This window comes from Leucoraja erinacea, chromosome 43 (genome assembly GCF_028641065.1).
Source record: "Leucoraja erinacea ecotype New England chromosome 43, Leri_hhj_1, whole genome shotgun sequence".
Taxonomy (NCBI): Eukaryota; Metazoa; Chordata; class Chondrichthyes; order Rajiformes; family Rajidae; genus Leucoraja; species Leucoraja erinaceus.
In genome coordinates, this window is record NC_073419.1 from 1,560,313 (window position 1) to 1,577,686 (window position 17,374).

Here is a 17,374-nt window from a genome sequence, read left to right on the forward strand (position 1 = left end):
CCGTGCTGTAAATTGTTATATGGTTATATTAGATAAAGAAGAGCAGCTGTAGGAGAGGGGCCTTGTTGAGGTGAAGTGCCTTGGTGAGTAAAGTGTGAGTCCACAGCATTTATTTCAAGATGGCTGATATACAAAAACAGGGATGTAATGCTGAGGCTCTACAAGGCGCTGGTCAGGCCGCATTTGGAATATTGTGAACAGTTTTGGGCGCCATATCTGAGGAAGGATGTGCTGGCTCTGGAGAGGGTCCAGAGGAGTTTTACAAGAATGATCCCACGATGAGCATTTGTCGGCACTGGGCCTGTACTCGCTGGAGTTTAGACGAATGAGGGGGGGGACCTCATTGAAACTTACCGAATAATGAAAGGCCTGGATAGAGTGGATGTGGAGAGGATGTTTTCACTAGTCTAGTGACTAGTCCACTCTCTAGTGAGAGTCTAGGACCAGGGGTCACAGCCTCAGAATTAAAAGACCTTCCTTTAGGAAGGAGATGAGGAGGAATTTCTTTAGTCAGAGGTTGGAATTCATTACCACAGAAGGCTATGGAGGCCACAAGTCAGTGGATATTTTTTAAGGCAGAGGTAGATAGATTCTTGATTAGTACGAGCGTCAGAGGTTATGGGGAGAAGGCAGGAGAATGGGGTTTAGGAGGGAGAGATAGATCAGCCATGATTGAATGGCGGAGTAGACTTGATGGGCCGAATGGCCTAATTCTGCTCCAATCGTTTATGGACACTGGAGCCTGATGTGCCCAAAGATGTTCCCATTGGTGACCATGGCATCAATAACTGAGACATCCTAATAGAAAATCGAAGGTAGACAAAAATGCTGGAGAAACTCAGCGGGTGAGGCAGCATCTATGGAGCGAAGGAAATAGGCAACGTTTCAGGCCGAAACCTTTCTTCAGTCTGAAGAAGGGTTTTTGTCTACCTTTGATTTTCCAGCATCTGCAGTTCCTTCTTAAACATTAATAGAAAACCATTTTCTTTGTTTCGAAATTGATTATAAGGTAAGAGTGAGAAGCAAAAATATACGTGATACCAAAGTTCTGCACCTCCAGAGGGCAGAGACCTTTAATGGCGGCACGGTTGCTGCCTTACAGCGCCAGAGACCCAGGTTCGATCCTGACTACGGGTGCTGTCTGTACAGAGTTTGTACATTCTCCCAGGGACCTGTGTGGGTTTCCTCCGGGTGCTCCGGTTTCCTCCCACATCCCAAAGACGCGCAGGTTTGTAGGTTAATTGACTTCTGACCCTCGCTAGAATAGAAACAGTGTGAACTGGTGATCGATGGCTGGCGAGGACACGGTGGGCCACAGGGCCTGTTTTCACACTATATCTCTTAGGTCTAAAGACTCAAGATTATTGGAAATGGAAATCAAGCTGGGATGAGGCAGGCAGTGAAATTTACAGAGAGTTGTGACCATCACACAAACCAACCCCCCTTCCATTGACTCCATCTACACCTCACGCTGCCTCGGCAAGGGCACTCCTGCACCTATTATCGATGTTTCTGTGTAACTCAAAGAATGGATACGTTTATTGGCCAAGTATTCACATACAAGGAATTTGCCTTGGTGCTCCGCCCGCAAGTGACAACACGACACATAGTAAACAATTAAGAATGACACACAAAACATTAAACATTAATAACAAAACATTACAGTTTAAACATGCGAATGAAATGAAATACCAGAACAAAATGAGTCTACAGACATTTGGTTATTGAGTAGAGCTACTACTTGTGGAAAACAGCTGTCTTTATAAATAACTTTGCTTAGCTACCTTAAGCTTTTTCCATTGAGAGTAGGGAAGATTCAAACAAGAGGACATGATTTGAGAATTAAGGGACAGAAGTTTAGGGGTAACATGAGGGGGAACTTCTTTACTCAGAGAGTGGTAGCTGTGTGGAATGAGTTTCCAGTGGAAGTGGTGGAGGCAGGTTTGATTTTATCATTTAAAAATACATTGGATAGGTATATGGACGGGAAAGGAATGGAGGGTTATGGTCTGAGTGCAGGTAGATGGGACTAGGTGAGAGTAAGTGTTCGGCACGGACTAGAAGGGCCGAGATGGCCTGTTTCCGTGCTGTATTTGTTATATGGTTATATGTCTGGCTGTGGCAGATTTCCAGGGTAAATTTTCACTCCGTTTTAATTATTTGCTTCCTAGACTGTTTCCTACACACAGTTCCTTTATCCGACGAACGTTCTGGGTGGAAGGAGAAACACTATTGATTCCACTGCATCTTTAGCACAGTTTCGGAATGCAGGCCATCGGAACCTTCCTCTTGGAAGAGCAAACAGCACACAAGGAAGCATTGAAACAGGTATTTAACAGCGGGAAAGTCGTTATGCACAGCCTTTACACTTACTTTAATTTTACATAGAAACAGGGAACTGCAGATGCCGGTTTTCCAAAAACATAAAACAAAAAAAAACACAGAGTGCTGGAGTAACTCAGCGGGTCAGGCAGCATCTGTGGAGAACATGGATAGGTGACGTTTCACAGAGTGCTGGAGTAACTCAGCGGGTCAGGCAGCATCTGTGGAGAACATGGATAGGTGACTTTTCACAGAGTGCTGGAGTAACTCAGCGGGTCAGGCAGCATCTGTGGAGAACATGGATAGGTGACGTTTCACAGAGTGCTGGAGTAACTCAGCGGGTCAGGCAGCATCTGTGGAGAACATGGATAGGTGACGTTTCACAGAGTGCTGGAGTAACTCAGCGGGTCAGGCAGCATCTGTGGAGAACATGGATCGGTGACGTTTGACAGAGTGCTGGAGTAACTCAGCGGCTCAGCGAACATGGTTTGGCCATCAACCTCAAAAAGTGGCGTTTTGGGGAGACCGAGATTGACTTCCACGGCCACCGCGTGTGCGCAAGGCGTGGTTCCCTGCCTGACAGAGTCGACGCCATCCGTCGGTTTCCCCGCCCACGCACGGTGCGCGGCCTGCAGGAGTTTGTCGGTATGGTGGCGTTTTACCACAGTTTCGTGCCATCCGCGGCCCACATCATGCGGCCTCTGTATCAACTTCTGGCGGGTGGGCAGAACAAAGGCATTGAATGGACCCACGAGGCAGGGGCAGCTTTTGACAGCGCGAAGGAGGCCCTTGCTCGGGCCGTACTGCTGGTGCACCCGCGGGAAGATGCCCCGACTGCTCTCACGGTGAATGCCTCGGAATCGGCGGTTGGTGCTGTGCTGGAGCAACTGACGGGCGGAGTTTGGCGGCCCCTGGCCTTCTTCAGCCGGCACCTCAACCGTGCTCAGACGAAATACAGCGCGTTTGATTGCGAGCTGCTGGCTCTGTACCTGGCAGTGCGCCACTTCCGCTACTTCCTGGAGGGCCGCCCGTTCACCGCAAGCTGCTCACTTTCGCCCTGGCAAAGGTTTCCGACCCCTGGTCTGCACGACAGTAGCGGCAATTGGCCTACATATCGGAGTATACAACATCTATCCGCTACATCGTGGGGAAAGAGAACCGGGTGGCCGACGCATTGTCCCGGCCCGCTATCAACGCCGTGTTCGAGGTGGCGCCCCGGAATCGACTATTCTGCTCTGGCAGAGGCACAGCTCACGGACGACGAGGTGCCCACCTACCGGACTGCCATCTCCGGACTCCGCCTTGAGGATGTCCCTCTCGGTCCTGGGGGTATGACCATCCTGTGCGATGTATCGTCCGGTCAGCCGCGCCCCATCGTCCCTGCCGCCTGGCGGCGGAGGGTTTTTGATGTCATCCACGGACGGTCTCACCCATCAATTCAGGCGACAACGGCACTGGTGGCCGCTTGTTTCGTGTGGCACGGTCTGCGCAAGCAGGTTGGCCATTGGGCTCGCACCTGCATCCCGTGCCAGACAGCAAAGATCCAGCGCCATGTCCGCGCACCTCTCCAGGAGTTCGGTCTACCTCACCGGCGGTTCGACCATCTCCACGTAGACATTGTGGGGCCCCTTCCACCGTCCCGGGGCATCACCCACCTTTTGACCATGGTGGACCGCTTCACGCGGTGGCCGGAGGCCATTCCGCTGGCCGATACTTCAACGGCTACGTGTGCTCGTGCGTTGTCCGCGCACTGGATTGCTCGCTTCGGGGTGCCGGCGCACATCTCCTCAGACCGGGGGCCACAGTTCACCTCCGAGCTGTGGTCAGCCATGGCTCGCTTGCTGGGGGTGCAGCTGCACCACACCACGGCTTACCACCCGCAGGCTAACGGTCTGGTGGAGAGGTTCCACCGGCAGCTGAAGGCACGACCCTCCGGCCCGGTCTGGATGGACGAGTTGCCGTGGGTCATGCTGGGCATCCGGACCGCTCCTAAAGAGGACTTGGCCTCATCATCGGCGGAGCTGGTGTACGGGTCGCCACTCACAGTGCCCGGGGAGTTCGTGCCGTCGGCGCCGGAGCAGCAGGAAACGCCCTCCTCCACCCTTCAATGCCTTCGCGAGCGAGTTGGCAGGCTCGCACCCGTCCCGACATCCCGCCATGGGACATTTCGCCCACACGTGCCAATGGCCCTCACGGACTGCCCATACGTCTTCCTGCGCCGTGATGCCCACCGGACGCCACTCCAGAGGCCGTACGAGGGCCCGTTCCGGGTGCTGGAACACGGGCAGTCGACTTTTGTCCTGGACACGGGGGGCCGGCCGGAGGCCGTGTCGATTGACCGGTTGAAGCCGGCGCACCTGGACATTGACCAGCCGGTGCTGGTTGCTCAACCTCGGCCCCAAAGGCGCCCCCCCTCACGGCTCCCTCCACTTGTCACTCCACCTGTCCTCCCGCCGGCCCCTCCACCTGTCCCTCCACCTGTCCCTCCACCTATGCCTCCGCCAGCTCCTCAATCTGCTGACTTCCACACGCGGGCCGGCCGAGTCGTGCGCCTGCCCGTGCGTTTCGTGCCTCGGGTTCTCGGGGGGGGGTCCAGTGGTGGCTCCCAAAGGTCGTGCCATCATACTGTCGAACCCCTCGGCCCGGGAGTGGTTCAGTCCGGAGGCGGTCCTTAATCAGAGGGTTTAAAGGCAGGGGTTTGGGTGCCATCTTTCTCTCGTTTGGTCTTCCCTACAACCGGGAGGAACATAATTAAAGGTGCCTCTCAAAACACTGGACTACGTGCTTCCTTTTGAGACCCACGCACCACACTCTGGGGTTTAGAAGGATGAGGGGGCATCTTATTGAAACATAAGATTGTTACGGGTTTGGACACGCTAGAGGCAGGAAACATGTACCCAATGTTGGGGGAGTCCAGAACCAGGGGCCACAGTTTAAGAATAAGGGGTAAGCCATTTAGAACGGAGACGAGGAAACACTTTTTCTCACAGAGAGTGGTGAGTCTGTGGAATTCTCTGCCTCAGAGGGCGGTGGAGGCCAGTTCTCTGGATGCTTTCAAGAAAGAATTATATAGGGCTCTTAAAGATAGCGGAGTCAGGGGATATGGGGCGAAGGCAGGAACGGGATACTGATTGGGGATGATCAGCCATGATCACATTGAATGGCGGTGCTGGCTCGAAGGGCCAAATGGCCTACACCTGCACCTATTGTCTATTGGCTATTGTTAACGTTGGTGTTTTATTGGCAGGCAATGACGTGGCAGAGGTTGCTGAATATAACCCCAACCTGCTCGATGATCCTCAGTGGCCCTGTGGAAAACACAAGCGTGTCCTCATCTTTCCTTCCTACATGGTAGGTACGGGCCGGTGCCCTCTCACCCGCGTGCCCTAGTTCTGCAGCCAAATCTTGCCGCCATGATCAAAAGGCGGAGTAGAAGGGCCAACTGGGGAAAAACCTATGCCTGCCAGTTCTCAATGCACCTACCGTAGAAAAATAATCTGCATTCACCTTTCTATTCAACTCATGATCTTATACACCTCAATAAGATTACCCCCCAGCCTCCTGTGTTCCCAAGAGTAAAGTACCAGCCTGCCCTAACGTTCAGACTCTCAGGTTGGGCGAGTCCAGAACCAGGGGCCACAGTTGTGAATTTGTGGAATTCCCTGCCACAGAGGGCAGTGGAGGCCAAGTCACTGGATGGATTGAAGAGAGAGTTAGATAGAGCTAACTCTAGGGGCTAGTGGAGTCAAGGGATATGGGGAGAAGGCAGGCACGGGTCGCGACCACGTGGATTTTCTCCGGGTGCACTGGTTTCCTCCCACATTCCAAAGAAATACAGATTTGATGGTGAATTGGCTGCTGTAAAATTGTCCCTAAAGTGTCGGATAGTGCTATCCCGACGGGCCAGTCAACACAAGATGATAGTTCACTAAAAAAAGAAACAATGTGCTGGAGTAACTCAGCGGGTCAGGCAGCATCTGTGGAGAACATGGATAGGTGACGTTTCACAGAGTGCTGGAGTAACTCAGCGGGTCAGGCAGCATCTGTGGAGAACATGGATAGGTGACGTTTCACAGAGTGCAGGAGTAACTCAGCAGGTCAGGCAGCAACTGACCCGCTGAGTTTCAGGAAGAGAGTTTTGTTTAGATTATTATTATGGACAATAGACAATAGGTGCAGGAGTAGGCCATTCGGCCCTTTTTAGTCAGCACCACCATCCAATGTGATCATGGCTGATCATATAGAGAATCGTCAATCCCGCACCTAACACCACACACTAACACTATCCTACACACACTGGGGACAATTTACATTTACACCAAGTCAATTAACCTACAAACCTGCACGTCTTTGGAGTGTGGGAGGAAAACGAAGATCTCGGCCAAAACCCACGCAGGTCACAGGGAGAACGTGCAAACTCCGTACAGACAGCACACGTAGCTGGGATGGAACCCGCGCGGTGAGGCAGCGACTCTACCGCTGCTCCACCATGCCGCCCCTTTGTTGATGTGCTATCCAAAGATAATTTCTACTTGATTACAATCAAGCCTTCCCCAGTAACAGATAAAAATGAATGAGACGGAGTACAACAAAAGTTGATAAATTCCCATTAAATACAGTTCAGACTCCACTGAGATAGATGGCAGGTCAGGACTGTACTCGAGCTGATGAGACGATAATTCAGTCGCCTGATAACTGATACCCGAGTAGAGTGGATGCGGAGAGGATGTTTCCACTAATGGGAGAGTCTAAGACTAGAGGTCGTAGCTTAAATTAAAGGACGTTCCTTTAAGGAGATGAGAGGAATTTTAGTCAGAGGATGGTAAATCTTTGCCACAGAAGGCTGTGGAGGCCACAAGTCAATGGATATTTGTAAAGCAGAGACAGATAGATTCTTGATTAGTACGGGTGTCAGAGGTAATGGGGAGAAGGCAGGAGAATGGGGTTAGGAGGGAGAGATAGATCAGCCATGATTGAATGGCGGAGTAGACTTGATGTGCTGAATGGCCTAATTCTGCTCCAATCAACCTTCTGAACGTAAACGAGAGGCAGGCTAATGCCAGACGAGTGGGAGATGGATAAAGATCTTCTTATCGAGTCCACACACAAGATTAGAAGTTGTTCAGCCTTGAGTTGAACACAGTTCTCGGCAGCTGCACGCATTGGTGTCTGCCGTGTCGCTTCTTGTGTGTGGTGGTGGAAAGATTGGTGGAGACAGGCCCACGATGTGAAAGCTCTTTCCTTCACCCCATGGAGTAACTCAGCGGGCCAGGCAGCATCTGTGGAGAACATGGATAGGTGACGTTTCACAGAGTGCTGGAGTAACTCAGCGGGTCAGGCAGCATCTGTGGTGAACATGGATAGGTGACGTTTCACAGAGTGCTGGAGTAACTCAGCGGGTCAGGCAGCATCTGTGGAGAACATGGATAGGTGACGTTTCACAGAGTGCATAGGAGTAACTCAGTAACTCAGCGGGTCAGGCAGCATCTGTGGAGAACATGGATAGGTGACGTTTTCACAGAGGCAGTGCTGGAGTAACTCAGCAGGCCAGGCAGCATCTGTGGAGAACATGGATAGGTGATGTTTCACAGAGTGCTGGAGTAACTCAGCGGGTCAGGCAGCATCTGTGGAGAACATAGATAGGTGACTTTGAGATTTTGAGTGGGAACCCTTCTTCAGAAAGTGAGGGGGGAAGTTTGTTTGGCAGATGAGTGGATTGTCGAAATTTAAATGTTCAATTAACAACCATTGTGGTCACGTCCAAAAAAACACTGACCACCCGAAACGCCACCTATTCCTTCGCTCCATAGATGCTGCCTCACCCGCTGAGTTTCTCCAGCATTTTTGTCTACCATCGATATTTCCAGCATCTGCAGTCCTTTCTTAAACAATACAGGGAGCGACGAACAGTTGAGAGCTGGCATGGGCGTGAATGGGAAGATCTTGTTGTCTTTGGGAAACCATCTTCAAGGTGAAGCTTTCAAGGATATAAACTGGACTCAGTCAAACATTCAGACGCAGCGATAAACCTCAAAGTAATAAGGATTGCAAATTCATATGTACTAACATTCACGAGGATGTTGCCAGGACTAGAGGGTGTGAGCTACAGGGAGAGGTTGAGTAGGCTGGGTCTCTATTCCATGGAGCGCAGGAGGATGAGGGGTGATCTTATAGAGGTGTATAAAATCATGAGGGGAATAGATCGGGTACACGCCCAGAGTCTCTTGCCCAGAGTTGGGGAATCGAGGACCAGAGGTTCAAGGTGAAGGGGAAAAGATTTAATAGGAATCTGAGGGGGTAGCTTTTTCACCCAGATGGTGGTGGATGTATGGAACAAGCTGCCAGAGGAGGTAGTTGAGGCTGGGACTATCGCAACATTTAAGAAAAAGTTGGACATGTACATGGATAGGACAGGTTTGGAGGTATATGGACCAAGCGCAGGCAAGTGGGACTAGGGTAGCTGGGACATGTTAACCACATAACCATATAACAATTACAGCACGGAAACAGGCCATCTCGGCCCTACAAGTTCGTGCCGAACAACTTTTTTCCCTTAGTCCCACCTGCCTGCACTCATACCATAACCCTCCATTCCCTTCTCATCCATATGCCTATCCAATTTATTTTTAAATGATAGCAATGAACCTGCCTCCACCACTTCCACTGGAAGCTCATTCCACACCTCTACCACTCTCTGAGTAAAGAAGTTCCCCCTCATGTTACCCCTGAACTTCTGTCCCTTAATTCTGAAGTCATGTCCTCTTGTTTGAATCCTCCCTATTCTCAAAGGGAAAAGCTTGTCCACATCAACTCTGTCTATCCCTCTCATCATTTTAAAGACCTCTATCAAGTCCCCCCTTAACCTTCTGCGCTCCAGAGAATAAAGACCTAACTTATTCAACCTATCTCTGTAACTTAGTTGTTGAGCCGGTGTGGGCAAGTTGTGCCGAAGGGCCTGTTTCCACACTGTATCACTATGTGAATCTAAACATTGGAATTCCATTGGAGACAATAATTAGCTTTTAATCACAAAAGGTAGTTAAGCATTAGTATAACTAGACAGGGTCCTGAATTTAGATGGCCTGAGCAGATGCTTGAAGCCAGTTCAGCTCACTGGCTATAATGTGTATATTAGGTGCCTGAGGGACCTCATTAAGGCATTTTGTGGTGTTGAGTTGAGCAGTCACCCTTTGGCGAGCCCAATGTCAATAGACAATAGACGCAGGAGTAGACCATTCGGCCCTTCGAGTCAGCACCGCCATTCAATGTGATCATGGCTGATCATTCCCAATCAGTACCCCTTCTCCCCATATCCCCTAATTCCGCTATCTTTAAGAGCCCCTTCTAGCTCTCTCTTGAAAGCATCCAGAGAACCGGCCTCCACTGAGGCAGAGAATTCCACAGACTCACCACTCTCTGTGAGAAAAAGTGTTTCCTCGTCTCCGTTCTAAATGGCTTACCCCTTATTCTTAAACTGTGGCCCCTGGTTCTGGACTCCCCCAACATCGGGAACATGTTTCCTGCCTCTAGCGTGTCCAAGCACTTAATAATCTTATAATAATAATAATAACTTTATTTATAAAACACTTTAAACAACTGCAGTTGCCACAAAGTGCTGTACATGAGAACTCATGGACAAGAAGTTATTACAAACCATTAAAAACCGTTAAAAAAAGGGCTATAAAACAGTAAAAATTAAAAGACATTAAAAGCACTAAAAACAGGAGCAATGTCTCAGCCAGTGTCGAAAGCCAGAGAATAAAAATGAGTTTTTAGGGAGGATTTGAAGATGGACAGTGAGGGGGCCTGTCTGATGTGCAACGGCAGGGTGTTCCAGAGTGCCGGAGCAGCAACAGAAAAGGCTCTATCCCCTCTGAGCTTCCGCTTAGACCTTGGTACCTCAAGGAGCAGCTGATCAGCTGACCTGAGGCACCGGGCAGGAGCGTATAGGTGGAGCAGCTCAGAGAGGTAAGGCGGGGCGAGCCCATTTATATGTTTCAATAAGATGCCCTCTCATCCTTCTAAATTCCAGAGTGTACAAGCCCAGCAAACCAAGCCTTATTTTTTCTAAATGTAGCGTCTCGGACATTTCTGTGATCCGCATCTTCACTGCGGGAACTGTTATCTTTTTCCAGAATTTAAGTATAACTCTCACCAACTTCTACAGATGCACCACAGAAAGCAGCCGGCTGTGGAGGCCAAGTCAATAGGTATTTTAAAGGGTGGAGATTGATGATTCATTTTTTATTGCGTTTATGAGTCGAGCCATCCTCGGGGAGATTGCGTGGGTGTAACTTCGACCCTCGAATGCTGATTGCTCTGCACAGACCTGCCCAAGGCAAAGGCTAATCTGCGTGCTGAAGTGTTCACGACCTTTAGACTTTAGAGATACTGCGCAGTAACAGATGCGAGTCAAAGTCAAGTTTATTCGCCACATACACATACGAGATGTGCAGTGAAATGAAAAGTGGCAATGCTCGCGGATTGTGCCAAAAAACTACAAAACAGAATGGTACATATTACATACTTGTGGGAGGGAAAAAAGAAACAACAGCAATTTTATAAAGACATCACACAACAGTAAAAAGGTTCAGTAAAGTTAGGCCCTGGTGAGATAGGAGTTTACAGTCCTAATGGCCTCTGGGAAGAAACTCCTTCTCATCCTCTCCGTTTTCACAGCATGGCAACGGAGGCGTTTGCCTGACCGTAGCAGCTGGAACAGCCCGTTGCTGGGGTGGAAGGGGTCCCCCATGATCTCGTTGGCTCTGGAGTTGCACCTTCTGATGTATAGTTCCTGCAAGGGGGCGAGTGTAGTTCCCATAGTGCGTTCGGCCGAACGCACTACTCTCTGCCGAGCCTTCTTGTCCTGGGCAGAGCAATTCCCAAACCAGATTGGTGATATTTCCGGACAAGATGCTTTCCACAGCCGCTGAGTAGAAGCACTGGAGGATCCTCAGCGACATTCTGAATTTCCTCAGTTGCCTGAGGTGGCAAAGGCGCTGCCTTGCCTTACTCACGAGTGCTGAGGCGTGTGATGCCCATGTCAGATCCTCTGAGTCCACACCAACCAGCGACAATGACATGCAGCTGCGCTGTTTGCAGGTCTGCTCCACACACGCAGGCTGCTGATGATCGCAGCCCCCAGTGATGCATGTTAGAAGGATGAGGGGGGACCTCTTTGAAACGTACAGAATAGTGAAAGGCCTGGATAGAGTGGATGTGGAGAGGATGTTTCCACTAGTGGGAGAGACTAGGACTAGAGGTCACAGCCTCAGAATTAAAGGACGTTCCTTTAGAAAGTTGAGGAGGAATTTCTTCAGTCAGAGGGTGGTGAATCTGTGGAATTCTTTGCCACAGAGGGCTGTGGAGGCCACAAGTCAATGGATATTTTTAAGGCAGAGATTGATAGATTCTTGATTAGTACGGGTGACAGGGGTTATGGGGAGAAGGCAGGAGAATGGGGTTAGGAGGGCGAGATAGATCAGCCACGATTGAATGGCAGAGTAGACTTGATGGGCCGAATGGCCTCATTCTGCTCCTGTCACTTATGAACATGCGTCTCACTGAATAAGGAACTGCAGATGCTGGTTAAAACTGAAGATAGATACAAAATGCTGGAGTAACTCAGCGGGACAGGGAGCATGGCGGGAGAGAATGGTCTGTTTCCGCGCTGTTCTGGACTAAACTAAGAGATACTGGCATGTTTAGACGTCCTCTGGGAGTGGGATTAGGCTGTACTCACGCTCCAAACAGGTCGACACCTTGAGCTATTTATTTAAGATGATATTCCCAGTCGAGCAGCAGCAGGCAGCTAATGTTCAGGCATGCATCGTGTTATTGTGCGTTCTGCGGTAAAATATATAAATATATGACTTTGAGGGTGTTAGCAATGCGGTTGAAGACTTGTTCAGCTTTTCCAGGAATGTCACAACAGTTCTGTCATGGTGTGAAACATAGAAACATAGAAATTAGGTGCGGGAGTAGGCCATTCGGCCCGTCGAGCCTGCACCGCCATTCAATATGATCATGGCTGATCATCCAACTCAGTATCCCGTACCTGCCTTCTCTCCATACCCCCTGATCCCTTTAGCCACAAGGGTCACATCAAACTCCCTCTTAAATATAGCCAATGAACTGGCCTCAACTACCCTCTGTGGCAGAGAGTTCCAGAGATTCACCACTCTCTGTGTGAAAAAAGTTTCTCTCATCTCTGTTTTAAAGGATTTCCCCCTTATCCTTAAACTGTGACCCCTTTTCCTGGACTTCCCCAACATCGGGAACAATCTTCCTGCATCTAGCCTGTCCAACCCCTTAAGAATTTTGTACGGTTCTATAAGATCCCCTCTCAATCTCCTAAATTCTAGAGAGTATAAACCAAGTCTATCCAGTCTTTCTTCATAAGACAGTCCTGACATCCCAGGAATCAGTCTGGTGAACGTTCTCTGTACTCCCTCTATGGCAATAATGTCCTTCCTCAGATTTGGAGACCAAAACTGTACGCAATACTCCAGGTGTGGTCTCACCAAGACCCTGTACAACTTTAGTAGAACCTCCCTGCTCCTATACTCAAATCCTTTTGCTATGAAAGCTAACATACCATTCGCTTTCTTCACTGCCTACTGCACCTGCATGCCTACTTTCAATGACTGGTGTACCATGACACCCAGGTCTCGCTGCATCTCCCCTTTTCCTAATCGGCCACCATTTAGATAATAGTCTGCTTTCCTGTTTTTGCCACCAAAATGGATAACCTCACATTTATCCACATTATACTGCATCTGCCAAACATTTGCCCACTCACCCAGCCTATCCAAGTCACCTTGCAGTCTCCTAGCATCCTCCTCACAGCTAACACTACCCCCCAGCTTAGTGTCATCCGCAAACTTGGAGATATTGCCTTCAATTCCTTCATCCAGATCATTAATATATATTGTAAATAGCTGGGGTCCCAGCACTGAACCTTGCGGTTCCCCACTAGTCACTGCCTGCCATTATGAAAAGGACCCGTTTACTCCTACTCTTTGCTTCCTGTTTGCCAGCCAGTTCTCTATCCACATCAATACTGAACCCCCAATGCCGTGTGTGAAGAAGGGTCTCGACACAAAAAGTCACCCATTCTTTCTGTCTAGAGATGCTGCCAATCCCGCTGAGTTCCTCTGTGGCAATCGCAGCAGCTTGGAGTCATGCCACCATTTTACAAACACAAGCTCAAGCTCCCCCTCCCCCCCCCCCCCCCCCCCCCCGTCCCGTCTCCCCCCGGCCAGTGATGTGATGGACGCGGGGGTCTGGACCAATCGCTGACCTTTGTCGATGACTCACAAGGTGTCGGACCAATCCCGTCCCCAGAGATGTCGTGTCCGTTCGGTATCTTGGCTTTTTGGCTTGATATACGTTCAGTAGCTTGGCTTCCACTTCTTGCCTTCAGCCTCTAGCCCTTCCCCTCCGGGTACCGAGTGGGTGAGTAGGTGGGTGTGAGTGAGTGAGTGAGTGAGGTGGGGGCCGGTTCTCTGGACACTTTCAAGAGAGAGCCAGATAGGGCTCTTAAAGATAGTGGAGTCAGGGAATATGGGGAGAAGGCAGGGACGGGGTACTGATTGTGGATGATCAGCCATGATCACATTGAATGGCGGAGATGGCTCGAAGGGTCGAAAGGCCTACTCCTGCACCTGTTGTCTATATTGCTACACTACCACAGCCCCTTGATCTGGATGGGGAACATTTTTCCTGCATCTAGCCTGTCCAATCCCTTGAGAATGTTATATGATTCCACTCATTCCTGGAATCCTTCGTGTAAACCTCCTCTGGATCTTATCCGCACTGTTGGTTATTATAAGCTGGAATGAAGAGAGCATTCTTCAAAAGGCACGACTGGTGCGTTGACATTCGGATGGCCTCCCGCTGGTGTGTTGCATTTCCCCTCCAGCTGAATTGTACAGAGCCCTAGTGAGACCACACCTGGAGTATCGTGTGCAGTTTTGGTCCCCTAATTTGAGGAAGGACATTCTTGCTATTGAGGGAGTGCAGCGAAGGTTCACCAGGTTAATTCCCGGGATGGCGGGACTGTCATATGCTGAGAGAATGGAGCGGCTGGGCTTGTACACTCTCTAGTTTAGAAGGATGAGAGGGGATCTTATTGATTCATATAAGATTATTAAAGGGTTGGACACGCTAGAGGCAGGAAACATGTTCCCGATGTTGGAGGAGTCCAGAACCAGGGGCCACAGTTTAAGAATAAGGAGTAAGCCATTTAGAACAGAGACGAGGAAACACTTTTTCACACAGAGAGTGGTGAGTCTGTGGAATTCCCTGCCTTCCATAACCGCTGATCATCCCCAATCAGTACCCCGTTCCTGCCTTCTCCCCATATCCCCTGACTCCGCTATCTTTAAGAGCCCTTATTGGTTTATTAAATTAGAAGTTGATTGGTGGAAAAGTTTGGTATATTGATGGGTGAATACAGTTCATAAATGTCGCTTCATTGTTAAGGGCCTGTCCCACTGTACGAGTTAATTCAAGAGTTCTTCCGAGTTTTCCCCTGATTCGAACTCGGAGAATGTCCGTGGGAGTTCGTGGGTGTCCCGTAGCGGCTCGTACGAGTAACGGTAGATACTCGGGAAATCCGGTAAACTCGTGACGTTTTTTCAACACTGTGAAAAATGTCCACGAGTAACAAAAAAAATACTGGTGATGACAAAAATGGTTACTTTTTACTCGTACGATCCGCTACGAGACATCCTCAAACTCCCGAGAGAGCTAGATGGGGCTCTTAAAAATAGCTGAGTCAGGGGATATGGGGAGAAGGCAGGAACGAGGCACTGATTGGGGATGATCAGCCGTGATCACATTGAATGGCGGGTGCTGGCTCGAAGGGCCGAATGGCCTCTACTCCTGCGCCTATTGTCTATTGTACTACGGACATTCTCCGAGTTCGATTTGGGGGAAAACTCGGGAGAATGACCTTGTACAGTGGGACAGGCCCGTCAGCAGCGGCCTCTGCAGCCCGTCTGAGTTTCTATTATTTTTTGTCTATGTTTTTATGTAGTTTTTGTTATTTTTTGTTAGGGTGTGTGTGGGGGGGGGGGGGGGGGTGGGGGTGGGGTGGGAGGGAGGAAGTAACTTTTAAATATCTCCCTGCATGGGAGACCCGACCTTTTCTTTGTCGGGTCTCCGTTGTCGTTGGGGCTGCAATGAGGAGCGGCCTCCAACAGGAGAAGACCGGGGACTCTGGTGCCGACGACTCACCTCACCGTCGCGGAGCTGGCCGAGTCCGGAGCGGGTGAAGCGGTGGTGGAGCGCTGCTGCTGGCCCGCCCGACCTCCGGAGATTCGGAGGCTGCAACTGCGGGTCTGGTGGACGGCGGCACCGGGAGCCCGCGGGTCGCTGGAGGGAGACCGCTTTTCAGGGCTCCCGCAACGGCGACTTCTCCCGCCCTAGTTGCGGGGTAGAAGAGCTCCTGGAGCGGGGCCTTACAGCACCGCCCTGCGCGGCTTGGAATGGCCGCGGGACTCTGCGAGCGCACGCCGGGGGCTCCAACATCAAGAACCCGGTGTGCGACCTTGCACACCCGGCGTGGCTTTAATGGCCGCGGGACAATCGCCATCGCCAGCCGGGGGCTTTGACTTTGACTTGACTGACATGGGGGGGGGGGGGGGGGGGGGGGGAGCGCAGTGGAGAGATAAAGTTTTTTTGGCCTTCCATCACAGCAATGGGGGGTGGGGTTTATGGGGGGGATGTTTTTGTGTCTTGGGGGGGGGGGGGGGAGTGCACGGGGGGGGGGTGGGGGGTGTATGGAGACGATATTTTTTTTTGGCCTTCCATCACGGCAATGTGATGGATGTTTATGTAAATGATTTTTGTTGTGTCTTGGGTCTATTTGTTTGTGATGTATGGCTGCAGAAACGACATTTCGTTTGGACCTCAAGGGGTCCAAATGACAAATAAATTGTATCTTGTATCTTGTATCTTAATGGGTGTGTGTCACTTTGGCAACGTTACTTCCTACAAGATGACCAGTGATGTGCTGTATAATGGATGTTGCATGATGCTAAGCCAGTGTTTTTGTTTCTCTCTTTAGACCACGGTGATTGAGTATGTAAAACCCTCTGATCTTAAAAAGGACATGAATGAAACTTTCAGAGAAAGGTTCCCGCATATCAAACTGACGCTCAGTAAGATAAGAAGGTAAGGAAGAGCAGGGGCTGTGCGGGGCGCTTACCTGTTCAATCGCCTGATGGTCCGGTGGGGGGGGGGAACATGTTTGGAAGATTAAAGGGCGGCACAGCGGTGCAGCTGGACTTCGGTACACGAGACAATGAGGGTGGTCACGGTGGCGCAGCAGTAGAGTTGCTGCCTTGCAGCGCTTGCAGCGCCAGAGACCCGGGTTCGATCCCGACTACGGGTGCTGTCTGTACGGAGTTTGCACGTTCGCCCCGTGACCTGCGTGGGTTTTCTCCGAGATCTTCGGTTTCCTCCCACACTCCAAAGACGTGCAGGTTTGTAGGTTAATCGGCTTGGTGTATGTGTAAATTATCCCATGGTACACAAAAATGCTGGAGAAACTCAGCGGGTGCAGCAGCATCTATGGAGCGAAGGAAATAGGCCTTCGCCTATTTCCTTCGCTCCGTAGATGCTGCTGCACCTGCTGAGTTTCCCCAGCATTTTTGTGTACCTTCGATTTTCCAGCATCTGCAGTTCCTTCGTAAATTGTCCCTAGTGGGCGTAGGATAGTGTTATCGCTGGTGGGTGTAGACTCGGTGGGTCGAAGGGACTGTTTCCGCGCTGTATCTCTAAACTCATAAACTAAACTAACAAACTAAACTGAGCAGCGGAGAGAACTACTGCCTCACAGCGCCAGAGAACCCAATTCGATCCTAACCTCGGGAGCAGTCTGTACGGAGTTTGCACGTTCTCTCCGTGACCACATGGGTTTCCTCCAGGTACCCTGGTTTCCTCACAAAGACATGAAGAAGTGAATATTAATTGACCACTAAAGTTAACACCGAAAATTAAGTCTATTCATTGAAAGCAGCAATATGAGAATTATCAATGTATG

The 17,374-nt window shown here is 50.3% G+C and overlaps 1 protein-coding gene across 3 annotated transcripts in view; it reads left to right on the forward strand.

The window, feature by feature from the left end:
* cables1 (Cdk5 and Abl enzyme substrate 1) overlaps nt 1-17,374 on the forward strand; it is a 234,206-nt gene that overhangs the window by 86,995 nt on the left and 129,837 nt on the right. For all 3 annotated transcript variants that reach the window (XR_008726430.1, XR_008726431.1, XM_055664714.1), the window contains 3 exons: nt 2,172-2,328; nt 5,570-5,673; nt 16,397-16,503. Coding sequence is in view for 1 of the 3 variants with exons in the window: in XM_055664714.1 (XP_055520689.1) it covers nt 2,172-2,328; nt 5,570-5,673; nt 16,397-16,503 (368 nt within the window). In the remaining 2 variants the exon portion in view is untranslated. The remainder of the gene's footprint in view (nt 1-2,171; nt 2,329-5,569; nt 5,674-16,396; nt 16,504-17,374) is intronic.